This window comes from Geotrypetes seraphini, chromosome 3 (genome assembly GCF_902459505.1).
Source record: "Geotrypetes seraphini chromosome 3, aGeoSer1.1, whole genome shotgun sequence".
NCBI classification, from domain to species: domain Eukaryota; kingdom Metazoa; phylum Chordata; class Amphibia; order Gymnophiona; family Dermophiidae; genus Geotrypetes; species Geotrypetes seraphini.
In genome coordinates this window covers 22578636-22596521 of record NC_047086.1, presented here as the reverse complement: position 1 = coordinate 22596521, position 17886 = coordinate 22578636, and the positions used below count along the sequence as shown (strand labels likewise).

Genomic DNA, 17886 nt, shown 5'->3' with positions numbered 1-17886 from the left:
CAGGTCGTGTCGAGGCGGAAAGCGATATATTCTTCCCCAGGGGACCCTCGGTCACAAGGGGGCACCCGCTCAAACTCAGAGGAGGGAAATTTAATGGTGACACCAGGAAGTATTTCTTCACAGAAAGGGTTGTAGATCACTGGAACAAACTTCCGGTGCAGGTGGTCAAGGCCACCAGCGTGCTAGACTTTAAGAATAAATGGGACATCCACGTGGGATCCCTATGGGGGTCGAGCTAAGGATCTGGGTCATTAGCACTCAGACTTGATGGGGTGGGTCAGAAGAGTGGGCAGACTTGATGGGCTGTAGCCCTTTTCTGCCGTCATCTTTCTATGTTTCTATGTTTCTATCACTCACAGGAAATGGCTCGAGAGAGTACGGGAGCTCAAGGCAGCCATTTCCTGTGAGCGATCTGCACGGGGCAGGAGCGTGGGAAGATCGTTCCTGCCTGAAAACCCGCTAGACCACCAGGTAAGGCTTAAGGGGGGGGGGCTTACAGGGCTAAAAATAGCCGTGGGAAGCCAGGGATAAGGGCAGAACCGGCCTGAATATTATTCACGGTTTTTCCATATTTGCAGGCCGGCTCTGCTCCTAACCCCCACAAATACAGAGAAGGAACTGTACAAAGAAGCCAGCTTTCAAGCTAAGTGAAAGGGTTGACTACATTCACGCTTTTCAAGCCTTTTTTCACTACATCCTTGTGTTGCTGTGTTTGCCTGAAGAAAGGGGGCACATTTGTGCTCTGCCATTAGGTGGGTAAGCGCAGGTTTTTCTCATTTGGCGTTTGCTGATGAGTTGTTTTTTACTGCGCTTTCCCCAATGGCAAGACAAGCCTATGATTGAGGAGTCAATAAGATGTGCTATAGCTTTTGAAATACAGCAAGGACTTGGGTGCCTCATGGCTGTCTGAGGCTCATTTATTTAATTTGATGGTATGCCCCTTTTCTGGTTGAACCGATAATCTGTCAGTAAGTAAAATGTATACTGTACAGTAATTTATCTGGCAGTTACACCCTGATTTATATAAATGACTCTGTTTGAGTCTCACCTTTTTAGTAGCCGCCTTGTGAACCAACTGCATCCTGCTTATATATTTTTGAAGGTTCTGTCTCCAGAACTGCACCAGAGACTTATATAGAGGCATGATCACCTCCTTTATCCTGCTGGCCATTCCTCTTCCTATTCACTCAAGCATCCATCTTGCTTTGGCCAATTCCAAATGCCCTTTCTACCTGTCTGGCCACCTTAATATTGTCAAAAATAATCACACACACCCTCCTCTCCCAAGTCTTACATAGTAACATAGTAGATGACAGCAGATAAAGACCCGAATGGTCCATCCAGTCTGCCCAACCTGATTCAATTTAAATATTTTTTTTTTTCTTCTTAGCTATTTCTGGGCAAGAATCCAAAGCTTTACCCGGTACTGTGTTGGGTTCCAACTGCCGAAATCTCTGTTAAGACTTACTCCAGCCCATCTACACCCTCCCATCCATTGAAGCCCTCCCCTGCCCATCCTCCACCAAACAGACACAGACCATGCAAGTCTGCCCAGTACTGGCCTAGTTCAATATTTAATCTTATTTTCTGATTCTAAATCCTCTGTGTTCATCCCACGCTTCTTTGAACTCAGTCACAGTTTTACTCTCCACCACCTCTCTCGGGAGCGCATTCCAGGCATCCACCACCCTCTCCGTAAAGTAGAATTTCCTAACATTGCCCCTGAATCTACCACCCCTCAACCTCAAATTATGTCCTCTGGTTTTACCATTTTCCTTTCTCTGGAAAAGATTTTGTTCTACGATAATACCCTTTAAGTATTTGAACGTCTGAATCATATCTCCCCTGTCTCTCCTTTCCTCTAGGGTATACATATTCAGGGCTTCCAGTCTCTCCTCATACGTCTTCTGGCACAAGCCTCCTATCATTTTCATCGCCCTCCTCTGGACCGCTTCAAGTCTTCTTACGTCTTTCGCCAGATACGGTCTCCAAAACTGAACACAATACTCCAAGTGGGGCCTCACCAATGACCTGTACAGGGGCATCAACACCTTCTGGCAGCAGCCACTGCCTTGTCACACTGTTTTTTCGCCTTTAGATCTTCGGACACTATCACCCCAAGGTCCCTCTCCCCGTCCGTGCATATCAGCTTCTCTCCTCCCAGCATATACGGTTCCTTCCTATTATTAATCCCCAAATGCATTACTCTGCATTGAATTTTAGTTGCCAGGCATTAGACCATTCCTCTAACTTTTGCAGATCCTTTTTCATATTTTCCACTCCCTCTTCGGTGTCTACTCTGTTACAAATCTTGGTATCATCTGCAAAAAGGCACACTTTTCCTTCTAACCCTTGCTTTTTTTTCGAGCACTGATGTATTTTATTAATTCAATTTTCTATGCTGTTCTCCCAAGAGAGCTCAGAACGGTTTATATGAGTTTATTCAGGTACTCAAGCATTTTTCCCTGTCTGACCTGTTGGACTCACAATCTGTCTAATGCACCTGGGGTAATAAGGGGATTAAGTAACTTGCCCAGGGTCACAGGGAGCAGCGTGGGTTTGATCCCATAACCTCAGAGTGCTGAAGCTGTAGCTCTAACCACTGTGCCACACTTCTCCTAAATGGTACCACTCCCAGATGAGATTATTGCGGAATCGACCGTCCTAGGCTTCAAGAGCAAACTAGATGCATATCTCCTTAAGAGAGGCATATAAGGATATGGTGGACTATAAATTACGACAGGTGTACACCTGGCAGGGCCTCCGCGTGTGCGGATCGCCGGACTTGATGGACCGAAGGTCTGATCCGGAGATGGCAGTTCTTATGTTCACTCCCTTGGATTTCTGTAGCCAAATGCATGATCCTACATTTTTTAGCATTAAATCTTAGTTGCCAATTTCTGGACCATTCTTTTAGCCTCACTAGATCCCTCCTTATGCTATCCACACCATCATATCATTTGCAAAGAGGTAAATCTTAGCCAGCAACAGCCCTTCCACAGTTTCACTCACAAAGATGTTAAAAAGAGCTGGGCCAAGGACCAATCCCTGTGGTACACCACTGGTAACATCTTTTTCTCTAAGATAACTCAATTTGCTACCAGACCAAGGGCACTCAGTTTAATTCATCAGTTGCCTATGTGATACTGTGTCAAAGGCTTTACTGTACACTAGGTTTTTTTTTTTTGGTTTTTTTTATATACCGCCTATCAAGGTTATCTAAGCGGTTTTACAATCAGGTACTCAAGCATTTTCCCTATCTGTCCCGGTGGGCTCACAATCTATCTAACGTACCTGGGGCTATGGAGGATTAAGTGACTTGCCCAGGATCACAAAGAGCAGCGCTGGATTTGAACCCACAACCTCAGGGTGCTGAGCTGTAGCTCCAACCACTGCACCACACACTCCTCCACACACTACATCTAGCACACACCCTAAATTCATCTGTTTGGTCGCCCAGTCAAAGAGGTTAATCAGATTAGTCTGACAAGACCTTCCTCTAGTAAAATACTGCTGCCTCAAGTCCTGCAGTCCATTTGATTCCAGAAACTTCTCTGTTCTCTATTTTAGAAGTGGCGTTGTCATTAATTTATTCAACACTGAGGTAAGACTAACCAGCCTGTAGTTCCCAACCTTCGCCTTCCATTTTTGCAGAGAGGGACGACATCTGGCCTTTTCCGATCCTCTGGGACCACTCCCAACTCTACAGAAACATTGAAAACATCGGACAACAGACTCGCCAGAAATTCCCTAAGTTCCTTCAGTATCCTCATATCCTTCCTATCTTGCACCATCTTTTGAGTCTTCTGAAATTTGGTCAAGGTCTACCACACCTCCATTCTTAATTAAAATTTGTCTTCTGTGGTCCTACTCCTTGTCCTTCATCTGTGAACACAGAACAGAAATATTTGTTGAACAATTTTACTTTATCATTATCAACTTCTACGTATTGTTCCCCTTCACCTTTAGGTCTCACAATGCCACATTTTCACTTCCTCCCCCTGTGACAGTCAAAATCCCCAGACCTCAGTCGTCATCGGTCCCCCCCCCCTTCACCTACAACAGAAGGAATGTAATTCCCTGTGCCATACCCCCTAACAGTCAAATAGCCCTGGATCTCTCCCACCCAGAACACGTCAAGGAGCCCCAGATTCCTCCTACCATCTGATGCCTCCAGACCTTATTGGGGATATCCCCTGGTGGTCTATTTGGTAACAAAGAGAGCAGGAATGTCCCCCAGTTATTTTTACAATCTATGGCCTGGATTCAAAAGAGTGCCTCTCAATCCCAATGGTAGTATCACACAGACACTACCACTGGGGTTGCATGGATATGAAGGACTTCCCCTGATGAAGCCAGTGTAACCTCTGGCGCTACCGGAGTGTTTGAAGATTTAAAGACATGAAGATTTTGTGAACAATTGGTGACTATGAAAAAAGTGTTTGATTCTCTAACTATGAAGATAAATTCTCTAATTTTCCTGTGCATAGACAGTGGTTTGGACCTTTTTTGAGATTTGGAACAAGTTCTCTGTGGAGTTTTATTATGCCATTGATAAGTTTTAAAAGTTTTTTTTTAAGTTTCTTAGGATTTATATACCGCCTATCAAGGTTATCTAAGCGGTTTTAACAATCAGGTACTCAAGGATTTTCCCTATCTGTCCCGGTGGGCTCACAATCTATCTAATGTACCTGGGGCTATGGAGGACTGAAGGCAGCAAGGAGTTTCTGTATTTATGCTGCTATTTAAGTTTGAGGCTTTTTTTTTTTTCACGTTTTTTCACCTTCCTTCCTACCAACTCCTGCACTGACTGCCAATGGAGGCACGCACGAAGTTCAAGCTGGGATGTCTCTGCTTCAAGGTATTATATGGTCTAGCCCCTAAATACATAACAGACCTCTTCTCATTCCCATCCAACAGACATGAGAGAAGAACACACCTGAAATTCGTCTCCCCACCGGCTAGAGGATGCAAATATAAGAGATACCACCAACAACTTCTATCGTATCAAGCAGCCTTATGGGGCAAAGACTTAGAAAAACTAATTACTCACACAAATGACTATGGAGAATTTAGGAAACACCTAAAAACGTACCTGTTCTCGAAACACCTAGGGAACGAACCAGGACAATAGCCCCCTTCGCAATATCATTCCCAAAACTGAATTTGTAAACCGTTAACCCCCAATCACAAACTATGAATACCCCATTCAATTTATGGAATTTTTCTAATTCTTTGCAAGCCGCAGGGCACTTCAAGGCCCTGCAGCATACGAACTGTTGTTATTATCATTAATGTTCCCATTATCAGATGTACACTGCTATACTCTGTAATTCGCTGTCTGTACAGTTTCTCTTTATTGTGAACCGCCTAGAAGTCGCAAGATTGTTGGCGGTATATAAGAATAAAGTTATTATTATTATTATTATTGTTATCTTTTATATTGGATTTGGTATCACATTACCACCATTAGGAGGTCCAGCTGCCTCATTGTTTAAACGATTGACTCAAAGAGGTAGCCAGAGTGTGTTGGGTATGATCTCAGTCTCTGAAGTTTACTGCTGGTGTTTACCTTAGTACTTCATGCCAGTGAAAGCTTCCTTCTGAGTTCATAAGGTGCATTATTTATAGGTATCTTATAAACGGAGACAGCCCAGCCTACCTAAACAACTGCCTAATCTAAAGGGCCTCAACCAGACATAGGAGAACCCACAAAACGTTCACGCATCCCCCAATCAGAGACGTCAAACGAAAAAACTGTACGATGGCCTTCTAGTCGCACAAGCAGCAAAACTGGACTACCCACTCTCCAATTTAGCGATAACGACCCCAGACTACAAATCGTTCAGAAAATCAATAAAAACCCTGATATTCAAGAAATCCTTGAAGACAAACGAGCATTTCAAGACTCTTCCCAGTTCTCGGAAACAACTCGCTCTTCTCTTCAATTCCTCTGGAAATGGCCAGATAACTTCTTTTGTAATCCGCCTTGAACCGCAAGGTATTGGCGGAATAGAAATCACTAATGTAATGTAAAGGGGAGAATGTGGTTAAAGCTGCAGCCTCAGCACCCTGAGGTTGTGGGTTCAAACCCACACTGCTCCTTGTGACCCTGGGCAAGTCACTTAATCCCCCCATTGCCCTAGGTACATTAGATAGATTGGGAGCTCACAGGGATAGATGGGAAAAATGCCTGAATACCTGAATAAATTCATATATACTTTCTGAGCTCCCTTGGGAGAATGGTATAGAAAATTGAATAAATAAATAAATAGTATGAAAAGTTTCAGCCTCTGGTGACCAGAGCTGGTATTGTGACATCATAATGCCTCATTCCACCAATGCCTAAGAGCCAACCTCCTCAGTGATGTCACAATAGCTTGATTGTTCTATACTTGGCTCACCTTTAATACACTTCAATTTCTAGAGTGGTGCGGTGGTTAAAGCTACAGCCTCAGCACCCTGGGGTTGTGGGTTCAAACCCATGCTGCTCCCTGTGACCCTGGGCAAGTCACTTAATGCCCTCATTGCCCCGGGACAGACAGGGAAAAATGCTTGAGTACCTGAATAAATTCATGTAAACCATTCTTAGCTCCCCTGGGAGAATGGCCTAGAAAATTGAATAAATAAATAGCATGACAAGCTTCAGCCTCTGATAAGCAGAGCTGGTATTGTGACATCATAATGCCTCATTCCACCAATGCCTAAGAGCCAACCTCCTCAGTGATGTCACAATAGCTTGATTGTTCTATACTTGGCTCACCTTTAATACACTTCAATTTCTAGAGTGGTGCGGTGGTTAAAGCTACAGCCTCAGCACCCTGGGGTTGTGGGTTCAAACCCATGCTGCTCCCTGTGACCCTGGGCAAGTCACTTAATGCCCTCATTGCCCCGGGACAGACAGGGAAAAATGCTTGAGTACCTGAATAAATTCATGTAAACCATTCTTAGCTCCCCTGGGAGAATGGCCTAGAAAATTGAATAAATAAATAGCATGACAAGCTTCAGCCTCTGATAAGCAGAGCTGGTATTGTGACATCATAATGCCTCATTCCACCAATGCCTAAGAGCCAACCTCCTCAGTGATGTCACAATAGCTTGATTGTCCTATACTTGGCTCACCTTTAATACACTTCAATTTCTAGAGTGGTGCAGTGGTTAAAGCTACAGCCTCAGCACCCTGGGGTTGTGGGTTCAAACCCACGCTGCTCCTTGTGACCCTGGGCAAGTCACTTAATCCCCCCATTGCCCCAGGTACATTAGATAGATTGTGAACCCGAAGGGACAGACAGGGGAAAAATGCATGAATACCTGAATAAATTCATATAAACTGTTCTGAGCTCCCTTGGGAGAATGGTATAGAAAATTGAATAAATAGTGTGACAACCTGAGCTGGCATTGTGATGTCATAATGCCTCATTCCACCAGTACCTGAGAGCCAACTTCATCAGTGATGTCACATGGCTTGATTGTCCCATACTTGGCTCACTTTCACTACATTTTGATTTCTAGAGTGGTGCAGTGGTTAAAGCTACAGCCTCAGCAACCTGAGGTTGTGGGTTCAAACCCTGCACTGCTCCATGTGACACTGGGCAAGTCACTTAATCCCTCCATTGCTCCAGGTACATTAGATAGATTGTGAGCCCAGTGGGTCGGATAGGGAAAATGCTTGAGTAGCTGTATGTAAACCACTTTGAATGTGGTTGTGTAACTACAAAAAGGTGGTAAACAAGTCCATATGCCGTATCCCTCTTTAATTTTGCCGAGGAGACTTGCAGAAGCAGGTGAACCAGAACCTCGGTACATACTCAGAAGTTTGGGGTTTTTTTGAGGACTCTTTTCATATCTGCCTCCGTTTGTGTGGCTGATTTATTCTGGTTTGGAGACCGCCCATTACAGATATGCAAACTTGCTTTCCTCTTTTACTTCTAGCCCCTTCCCCAGAAGAGTAATCTCTTCATAAATTCAGTGAACGAATGGAAAGTTCTAGAGAAAGGGAATGATACCGTTTTGGAGGGGTTAAGTAGAAGTGTTATGATATACTCTTTTCTTGAAATGGAACAGCCTCTCAGTGGAGAGGTGATGGTGGATGTAAAAAAAAACCAAAAAAACAGTATTCAAGAAATTTGGCAAAAATCACAAAGAATCCTTAATTGTAGCAAAGTAAATAAAGCTGGGCAATCAACAGGAATAGAAAATAAGCATATTTTAATGGGCCTTATAAACTGTTATATTCTCTATTTTTATATTACTCTGTGACCATTGATATCTGAGGCAGTCATCCCTCTGACATCAATGCATGTTTCTCTCAAACTACTTTGTAGTTATCCTTTTTCTTATTTATTGACGGGAAAAGATAGTTTGGTTCGGAGCTGTACTCTGTTATTTGTTGCAAGAAAAAAAAAACAGAACGGTAATGGTATTTTGCAGGTGAACTCTGTGAGCGATGCCACTGAATTCCATCTAGAACAAGATTCTTCATCCTATGTTATCAAATCTATTCAAGGAGAATCTGTTTTACCGAAAAGACTACAAGAAGCTGAAGCAAAATGGAATGCAGAACGTAATCTGGTTCAACAGCTTCAAGCAGAAGTCTCACAAAGAGAGAAGGACTTGGAGTGCAAGACGGAAGAGATGAAAGCAGAACATGAGAAAGAAATCCTTCAGCTAAAACGAGAAATCTATGTTCTTCAAACTAAGGTAAATCACAATAGAAAAATAGGAGGAATGGAGGGAAATAATCCAACCCCAAAATACAAATCACTCCAATATTATAACCACCCACACCAAAAAGCCAGAAAAATGTACAGTACTCCCCCGATATTCGCGGGGGTTCCATTCCAGGAACCCCTGCGAATCTTGAAAAACCGCGAATACGTTTTTTCATGGGGGAGACTGAAGAGGGCAGTGGGAGAGCAGCCGGAGCGCCGCGAGTGCAGGAAATCACTCGCGGTATGCTACGACCACCTCTTCCTGCACTAAGTCGGGCCTTATCCAATCAGGAGCTGTGTGTCAAAGCAGCTCCTGATTGGATAAGGCCCGACTTAGTGCAGGAAGAGATGGTCGGAGCATACTGCAAGTGATTTCCGGCGCTCCGGCTGCTCTCTCCTACCTCTCCCGCTGTCCTCTCCTTGTCGTCGGTTCGTGGTCAGAAAATACCGCGAATGACTGGGACCGGGAACCGCAGACCGCGAACGACCGGGGGAACATTGTTAAAACGAAAGGAAAGCCTTGGGTGGAAGAGTGTGGGTACACCTCTCCGTTCATCTGAGGCTTTTCTTTTGCTTTAACAGTACATTTTTCTGACTTCAAACCAAGGTGCCATTTTCCTTTATCTCGAAATCATCTCCTTCCCCTCTTCTTCTTTTTTCTAGCAAATGCATGCAGAAACCAGATGCCATGCGATCTTGATTTGCTCTCTTTCTACTTAACAGACAAGATTTTTGAATTTGAAGCCAATCAAGTTATAAATTATAATTCTTTATTGATTTTTAAAAATTACAATAAGTGTAACAGCATATAACAACATTTTATACTTAAATACATCACTTAATAGCCTATCAGAATTTAATTCAGATTCCTTATCCCTCCCTCCCCCATACTCAATTTGCACTCATAAGAAAACCAAAATACCCCCTCCCCCACCTTGGACGTGCATTTTTAAGGGGAAAAAATGGTGCTCATTCATTGCAGTATTTTGTTAATAATAATGGCTACCAAATATCCTGAAATTTCTTAGAAATTCCCTTGCTGGATGGCAATTACCCTTTCCATATTCTAGAAAATGAGGTGAGGTCTGCAAATACCCCTGTCAATATTCAGGAATGAACGCTCAAGAAATTTAGTCTAGGTCCATTTCAGGCTACCATTATTTTCCTTAATAAATGAGGGAATTAAATAGTCTTCGATCTTTTTTGGAACTCCTCCTTTATATTATTGTGGACTAATAAACAGTTAAACTTTTGTTCAATTTACCCCTTTATTGTATTTCCCTTTTTATTGATATCAGTTGGATACTGTTGATTTCATATGATTATTATTGTCATAAAAAATTGAAATTTAATAAAGAAAAAAAAAGATTACCCTTTCCATTTTAAATATGTGGCATAGAGAGTTCCACCAAAAGCTATAATTCAGACGATCCCAATTTCTCCAATTTCTCATGATATGCTGTACGGCAACCCCTGTCATAATGAGTAATAACTTGTTATTTTTAGAAGATATTTGGCTCCTAGCTCTCATTGATGTACCAAATAACACAGTATCATACGATAATGCCACCGGATTTTCCAACAAGCTATTTATTTGACCCCAAATTGATTTCCAAAAAGCATGCATCAATGGAGAATAAAATAGCAAATGATCTAATGTCCCAGCTTCAAGATGACAGTGGCAGCATCTATTAGACTTAGAGCTATCTAACTTCTGTAAATAAATTATGAATAAGTTATAAATTGATATGGAGAAGAAAGACCGAGAGCTCTGTTTACTGAACTTTGGTCATTTCAAAGCCTCTGTGTTAATGTAATGTAATGTAATTTATTTCTTATATACCGCTACATCCGTTAGGTTCTAAGCGGTTTGAAGAAAATATACATTAAGATTATAAATGAGAAGTAAGAAGGTACTTAAAAAATTCCCTTACTGTCCCGAAGGCTCACAATCTAACTAAAGTACCTGGAAATTAATAAAGAAGAGAAAATAAAGATGGTTGAAAAAAGAAAAATTCTATGTGAATTTATAGGATGGAAATTAAACTGACAGTGAAGAACTGTATGAAAAATACATATGGAATTCAGTTAGAGAGGGTAGGTTACAATCTATTTATGGTATTTGTTTAATTGGAAGGTGTTAAGGTGGGTAACTGTTGAGGGTGTTCCCAGCATCGTTCTTTACCACGTATTTACTCCACTGGAGATTACATGATGCAGTTATTTATTCAGGGGGTGTTAACTGCACTACATTTGCTGCTATGTTAACATTTTATGTAGAGTTAACTGCCTTCATTTTTTTTTTTTTTTTTTAATGTTCAAATCTATTTTATTAAGCAAGTACAATAGCAGTAGAAAACAGGGTATACAATTTCACCCAACAACCGCGGAGGACTGGAGTCTGATGTCCTCCATGATCAAAGCAACACCCCCACCCCACAGAGAGAAACCCCCCACCCCACCCACCCAGAGAAACATACAACTCTCAAACAGGGAAAATCAATGGCAAATAGATGCACTGAATCAAAGGTGGAGTCTGTTCAGGATACGGCTACGACTCTCAGGGGACAAAATGTTCAAGTATGGAGTCCAAGTGTTAACGAAGTCTCTGCTCCGGCGACGAGAAGAACAGGCCAAACGGGCCTCCCAGCCCATAAGTTTGTGAAGTCGATTCCTCCAATGCCAAAAGGAGAGGGGTTCAGGAGAAAGCCAGCAACATAAGATACATTTCTTCCCCAAAATAAAACATTTACTAAGAAATAATTTTTCAGAAGAAGTATACATGGACAGGAAGGAAAACTGGGCAACAACATAGAAAGCACTGAGACCGGCACAGGTGCCTGCACCAAGCCCTGTAAGAAGGAGGCCAGCGCCTTCCAAAAGGCCTGAATCCCCTCACAACTCCAGAAACCATGAAAATAAGAATTAACCTCCTCCGAACATCGAACACATAACTGAGTGCCAATACAACCCATATAGTAAGCCTGGCTTTGGGAAGCATAGGCCCGCAGGACAGTGCGATAGTGACATTCACGTAATTCAGCACTATATACCAGGCCCGTTGTACGTTTCAGGATCTTCAACAAAAAATTGACCCCCAAGTCCCTGCCCAAGTCACGCTGCCAAGCCTCCAAAATCCCAGGAAAAACCCTAGGTGGGCGAAGAGCAATAATCTGGCAATGAAAATAAGAAATGGAGACCCTAGTATCTGGATCTGCTGTCAAAAAAGTACAGAGCCGGGTCCCAAAATCCCCCCTCAAGGAACTCCCCGGGAGGGAAGCCACATAATGTCTGAGTTGACAATATGCGAAAGGAAGGCCAAGCTCAGGAACCCCCCTCCCCTCCAAAGCGGCACAAGAAAGTAGAGACCCATCATCCTGCAGAACATGCCTTAACTGCTCCACCCCCCCGTGCCCTCCAGCGACCAAAAACGGAGGGTCCAACCCCCGGAGGGAAAGCTAAGTTCCCCACCAATGGCAAAAGGGCACTAGTATGGGAGTCCTGATTCCACAACCGAAGAGTCTGGTGCCACGCTGTCCACAAGGACCGAAACAGAAGGCTACGCTTACAGGATCTCGGCAATTTAGATAGAGGGGCATGAAGGAGATACAAAAGATGAAGAGGATAAAAATGATCCCGCTCCATAGAAAGATCAGTGTAGAAAGAGGTGCCAAACACCCAATCACTAACATGACGCAGTAAGCAAGCCTGATTATAAACTCTGATGTCGGGCACCCCCAGTAACTGCCTTCATTTTGACTGTAAGACGCAGTGCCACCCACTTAACAGTGATCTGTAACCTGTCAATAAAACATCCATGCTTCCAGGGTAATCTGGGATATTAAGAACCAGTAAGCCTAAAGGGAAGAGATCTTGCCTGAAAAAGTATCAAACTTAATGTTGAATACAATAGAGATTCAAGTGTTGTATTCAATTTTAATTGTTATTTATTGTTACACTTGTTGTAAGACGTAAAATGAATAAAGATTTACAAAAAAAAAAAAGAATTTTTTTTTTTTAAATTCTTTATTCAGTTTTAACTCTTGCAACAAGTAAACAATATTCAATCAGATAATTCGTACAAATCACTTGACATTCTAACAATTATTGCCAAATGCATATAAAAAAAGACCCCCTCCCCAACCCATCCCATTCATCAGGAATAAACCCATTAAATCACATAACATACCTCCCCATCCCCACATTAAATATATTCCTTTATATATATATATTTATATATTCATTTATATTTAAGGCAAATTTCTTATTTTAGTTTTATTAAGTATTAATGACAGTTAAATGCGGTTTTATTACCTCAGAACGTCGATGATTATTTTAATGTGGTAGCTTTGGTTCATAATTCAAAAAATAATCACCTTATTTCCACATAAATAAACAACCAAATACTTTTATGGTCACACAGTGACTCTAGATTTCTAAGTGAACACTCAGACCCATAACCAAACTCTAGTGAAAAGTCACGGAGTCAGTTATAATAGAGACCATCACAGTCATAAGTGCGTGGGACAAACGCTCGCCGGCAAATGGAAGCAGACAATTGAGCACAAGACTTTGCCGTAAAAGTTTATTTTAAAGGACTCCGGGGGTGTGGGGGGGAACCCCCCCAGTTTACTTAATATTGTTCACGCTGCCGTTGGGGGTGGTTTTGAGGGGTTGTAACCCCCCCATTATAGAGGAAACTTAACTTTTTCCCTATTTTTTAGAGGAAAAGTTAAGTTTTCTGTATAATGTGGGGGTTACACCCCCCACACCCCTCCCAACACGGCAGCACAAACACTATTAAGTAAAGGGGAGGATCCCCCCCACACCCTGTCGGAGCCCTTTAAAATAAGCTTTTACGGCAGCACGCTGAATTCTTGCGCTCAATTGTCTGCTCGTGTTTGTCGGGGCACGTTTGTCCCGCGCGCTTTTTTCCCGCCACCGGTAGCTTTTGATGTGTGCATTAATTTTGTTACTTCTACATCACTTAGAACCTAAAATTAGGGATTGGTGACTAGCAAATACAGCGCATAGAATAGAACTTCATCAGAGGCTTTACTGAAATCTACACACGCCACAGCTAGAGCTCACCCTCAATCCAATTCTCTTGTCACCCATTGAAAATTATGAATCGGCTTTGGATGACAAGACACACCTCTAGTAAAATCATGCTGCCTCAAATCCTGCAAGCACAGCAAACACTGAATACGAACTTTCACTCCCTTACTTCCTTGAGGAGGAAGAGCTATGTTGTTGACGGTGATTTGATAGGGTTGTCTGCGGAACCACAGAGCTAGAAGATTGCCCGAGTATGGCCAAAGGTCAAATAGTTGTATATCGGGGGCTTTGAGAGATCATTTGAGATAGTTTTGGGGTTCTTGTTAGCAATATGTTATGGTTCTGCCTCTAGATGGGGGATAATGGTAGGGAGCTGGTAGAGAGTGATGGGAGGTTATTGGTTTTATATTTTTTACCTTTCTGTAAATGAAAATTTTTGTGAATTGAGTGCATTTTCCCAATAAATGGGCCTATTGTAAGTATATGCTGCAGAAATCAGTTTTGTCCATATAAATCTTTTGCATTATTGTATTATTACCAAACTGCTTCTCACACATATATGAACCATGCTTTCATTAAATAAATTATTTATGGAATTAAAATAAATATGTGCCCTGCTTTGCTGAATTAAACTGGAGTGATTAATGGTTATTGTAATATCTAATAATAGTCATATTGTAGAAAAATGACTACACTTCTCCCTCCGGATTCGCGGGGGATAGGGGCAGAGCCGGACCGCGAATGGCGAAAAACCGCGAATATCCGACTCTGACCCACCCCCGCCTCCCTCCCGCCTTCCCGGCCCTACCTGGTGGTCTAGCGGGCTTTTGGGGCAGGAGCCATCTTCCTACGCTCCTGCCCCGTGCAGATCGCCATTAGGAAATGGCTGCTCTGAGTTCCCGTAGGAAGATCGCTCCTGCCCCGAAAGCCCGCTAGACCACCAGGTAAGGCCGGGATGCCGGGGGGAAGACTTAACGATGTTTTTTTTTTTTTTTTTCTTTTTCCCGAAACCGCGAATGGGGAGGGGGAAATGTATAGAGAGTTTGTTTCATTGTTCTAAGTGAAAATCACCAGCTGTTATTGTCAGTTTTGCAAGCCTTTCTGTGTTAACAAAGATACCGAGATTATTATCTGTATTAAGCTGCACAGCAGAGAAGACGCAAGTAAAAAAACCAAGTTGCTGTTTGGAGAAGTAAAAGATCCCGTCACCGAGGAAGATTTGAAACAACTACATAAAGAAATTCAAGAGCAAGAAACCCTATTGCAAGGTTACCAGCAGGTAAGATGAATTTAGGGCTCCTTTTACAAAGCCGCACGAGGATCTTAATGCCCAGAATAGTGCATGGTAATTTGCCGCGTGAGCTAGCCGCTACCGCCTCCTTTTGAGCAGGCGGTAGATTTCCGGCTAGCGTGCGCTAATCCAGTGCGCGCGATAAAACTGCTTGCGCGGCTTTGTAAAAGGAGCCCTTAGTAATATATAGGGGATATATTTACTCTTACTATTAGCACTATGTAGAAACAATTAGGGTGTAAACCGTCAGGCATCTCTAACTCCTGTCTAGGGCTAAGCACACCTACTACACTTCTCCCTCTGTATTCGTGGTTTCGATTATTCACGGTTTTTAGCTTGCTGGCTCCTCCCCCTAAATTACATCGGCCTGCATAGAGAAATCGCCGATTCCAAGCGTTTACGGAGAAAAATCGCTGCTTGCCAGCACTTTGTTCACCGTGTTTTGCCTCTCCTTCAGGAACAGGCCGGGTCTCCCGCCATGTTATTCGCGGTTTCACCGTATTCACGGTGGTTTTTAATAGAAAACAGCGAATAACCTATGAAAAAGTTATTTGCGGTTTTTCTGTATTTGTGAGTCTGTTAATCCCCTATCACAGCGAATACGGAGGTTCAGATTTACGCAATCTTTTTTTTTTTTTTTTAATTCTTTATTCAGTTTTAACTCTTGCAACAAGTGTACAATATTCAATCAGATAATTCGTACAAATCACTTGACATTCTAACAATTATTGTCAAATGCCTATAAAAAAGACCCCTCCCCCGCCCATCCCATTCGTCAGGAATAAACCCATGAAATCACATAACAAACCTCCCCATCCCCACATTAAATATAGTCCTATGTAATAAAAAGGTGTCCAAGGTGTCTAATCATTAGAATATGCAATCAATGGCCCCCAAATCTTTTTGAAACTATTATAATTTCCTTGCTGTATAGCAAGCACTCGCTCCATTTTATAAATATGACAAACTGAATTCCACCAAAAGGTATAATTAAGTTTAGTATAGTCCTTCCAATTTCCAGTAATATGTTGAATGGCAACCCCCGTCAGTATTAACAAAAGTTTACGCAATCTTATTGGAATGATGAGACCAAAATATCTGAAACTGATTTTATTATGGAAATAGAATAATTATATATGTGTGTGTGTATCAAGCTGTAAATAATAAACTAATAATTATTCACAAAATATCTTTATAGATATGTCAGGAAACAACTAGTACATATGTATAATCACTAAATAATTAGAAAATATGACTAATTATCATACAATATATATCCTTACAATATGATTCCTGATAAGAATATAGCTGCAAATCTAATATGATTGGCTTGGCACAATCACCAAGAGTCCCGAACAAACCCTATCTTACCAACAAGACTATTCTAGCCCAGCAAGACTAAGAGATAAATTCCTGCTTCACCCTTGGGTCCAGCAGACGTCGGTTCCCCCCCCCCCCCCGGGGATGGAATTATCTTCTATGGGCTACAAACATACAGCGAGCCTTAGTCTAGTCCGGCAGATGGAGAATCCTCGTTCAGTCGGCATAAGGTCGCTTCCCTCTGGTAACAGCCAATGCAAATGATCACGGTGCATGTTGTAAATCAGGTTTAGCGATGATCACTGCTACCCAACCAATTCACTAAAAGGCCCACCGCGTGTTTTTCTTCATTTTCCGATCCAATCCGATCTAACCCATGCAAATGAGTAAAACCCCATGCAAAATAGCCAAGTGATTGATTCACTAACATTTGCTTGGCTATTTTGCATCAGGTTTTATGGTGCTTATGTGCTGTAGACCTGCCGGTAACTGTTAACGACAGGTCTGCCTGGGGGTGTTTTTTTTTTGCTTTTTTTCTTCCATGGCACAGATATTTTGCATGTATTACACACGCAAAATATCTGCCCCATAAAAAAGAAATGAATAAAAAAACAGGCAGACCTGTCAAAAAAATGCATCCCCCACCCCTGACAAACACTCACCCCCCTAGCACATGGCGACCCACAAATGACAGGAGGGATGCCCACTCCCTCCTGCCAACCGACGCTCCCCCCACCACGCTTAAAAATATGGCAGAAGGGATGCCCGGTCCCTCCTGCCATCAGCCTCCTTCTCCCTCACCCGCTGGCCAAAAACCCCTCTTTGCTGAAAAATATGGCAGGAGGGAAGCCCACTCCCTCCTGCCATTGGGCCCTCTCCTTCCCTCCCCCCCAGAAACAAACGGCAGGAGGGATGCCCACTTCCTCCGGACACCTGCCACCGGATGTCCCCATCCCCCATACCTTTAAGTTGGGAGCAGGAAGGGTGCTCAGTCCCTCCTGCTCCCCCGGCCTCCTCCTGTGCAATGCAAGCCTTAGGCCCCACCCCGGTGCATCATGTTATACATGGGGAGGGGCCTAAGGCCCTGATTGACTCAGGCGCTTCAGGCTTCTCCCTTGGTAGGTGCCTGAGCCAATCAGGGATTTCCTTAGGGAGGAGCCTAAGGCTAACACCGGGATGCATCAAGGCAAGGCCTAAGGCTCGCATTGTGCAGGAGGAGGCTGGAGGAGCAGGAGGGAGTGAGCACCCATCCTGCTCCCAACTTAAAGGTACGGGGGGACGGGGACGGTGATGGTGGGAGGAGGATGACCCGACAGTGGGGGCTCGACGGTAGGAGGGAGTAGGCATCCCTCCTGCCATAAGTTCTGTAGGGGGGGAATGGGCTGATAGAAGGAGAGAGTGGGCATCCCTCCTGCCATAAGTTCGGCTGATGAGGGGTTTAGGGGAAGTTCGGCGGTGGGGAATGAGCCGATGGCAGGAGGGAGTGTGCATCATCCATAGGTTCCT

At 43.1% G+C, this 17886-nt stretch overlaps 1 protein-coding gene across 4 annotated transcripts in view; it reads left to right on the top strand.

Annotated features, from left to right (window-relative positions):
* The window catches only part of CEP162 (centrosomal protein 162), a 209935-nt gene that overhangs the window by 118995 nt on the left and 73054 nt on the right, over positions 1-17886 (top strand). For all 4 annotated transcript variants that reach the window (XM_033939253.1, XM_033939254.1, XM_033939255.1 and 1 more), the window contains 2 exons: positions 8431-8700; positions 14911-15048. In XM_033939253.1, the coding sequence (XP_033795144.1) occupies positions 8431-8700; positions 14911-15048 (408 nt within the window). The remainder of the gene's footprint in view (positions 1-8430; positions 8701-14910; positions 15049-17886) is intronic.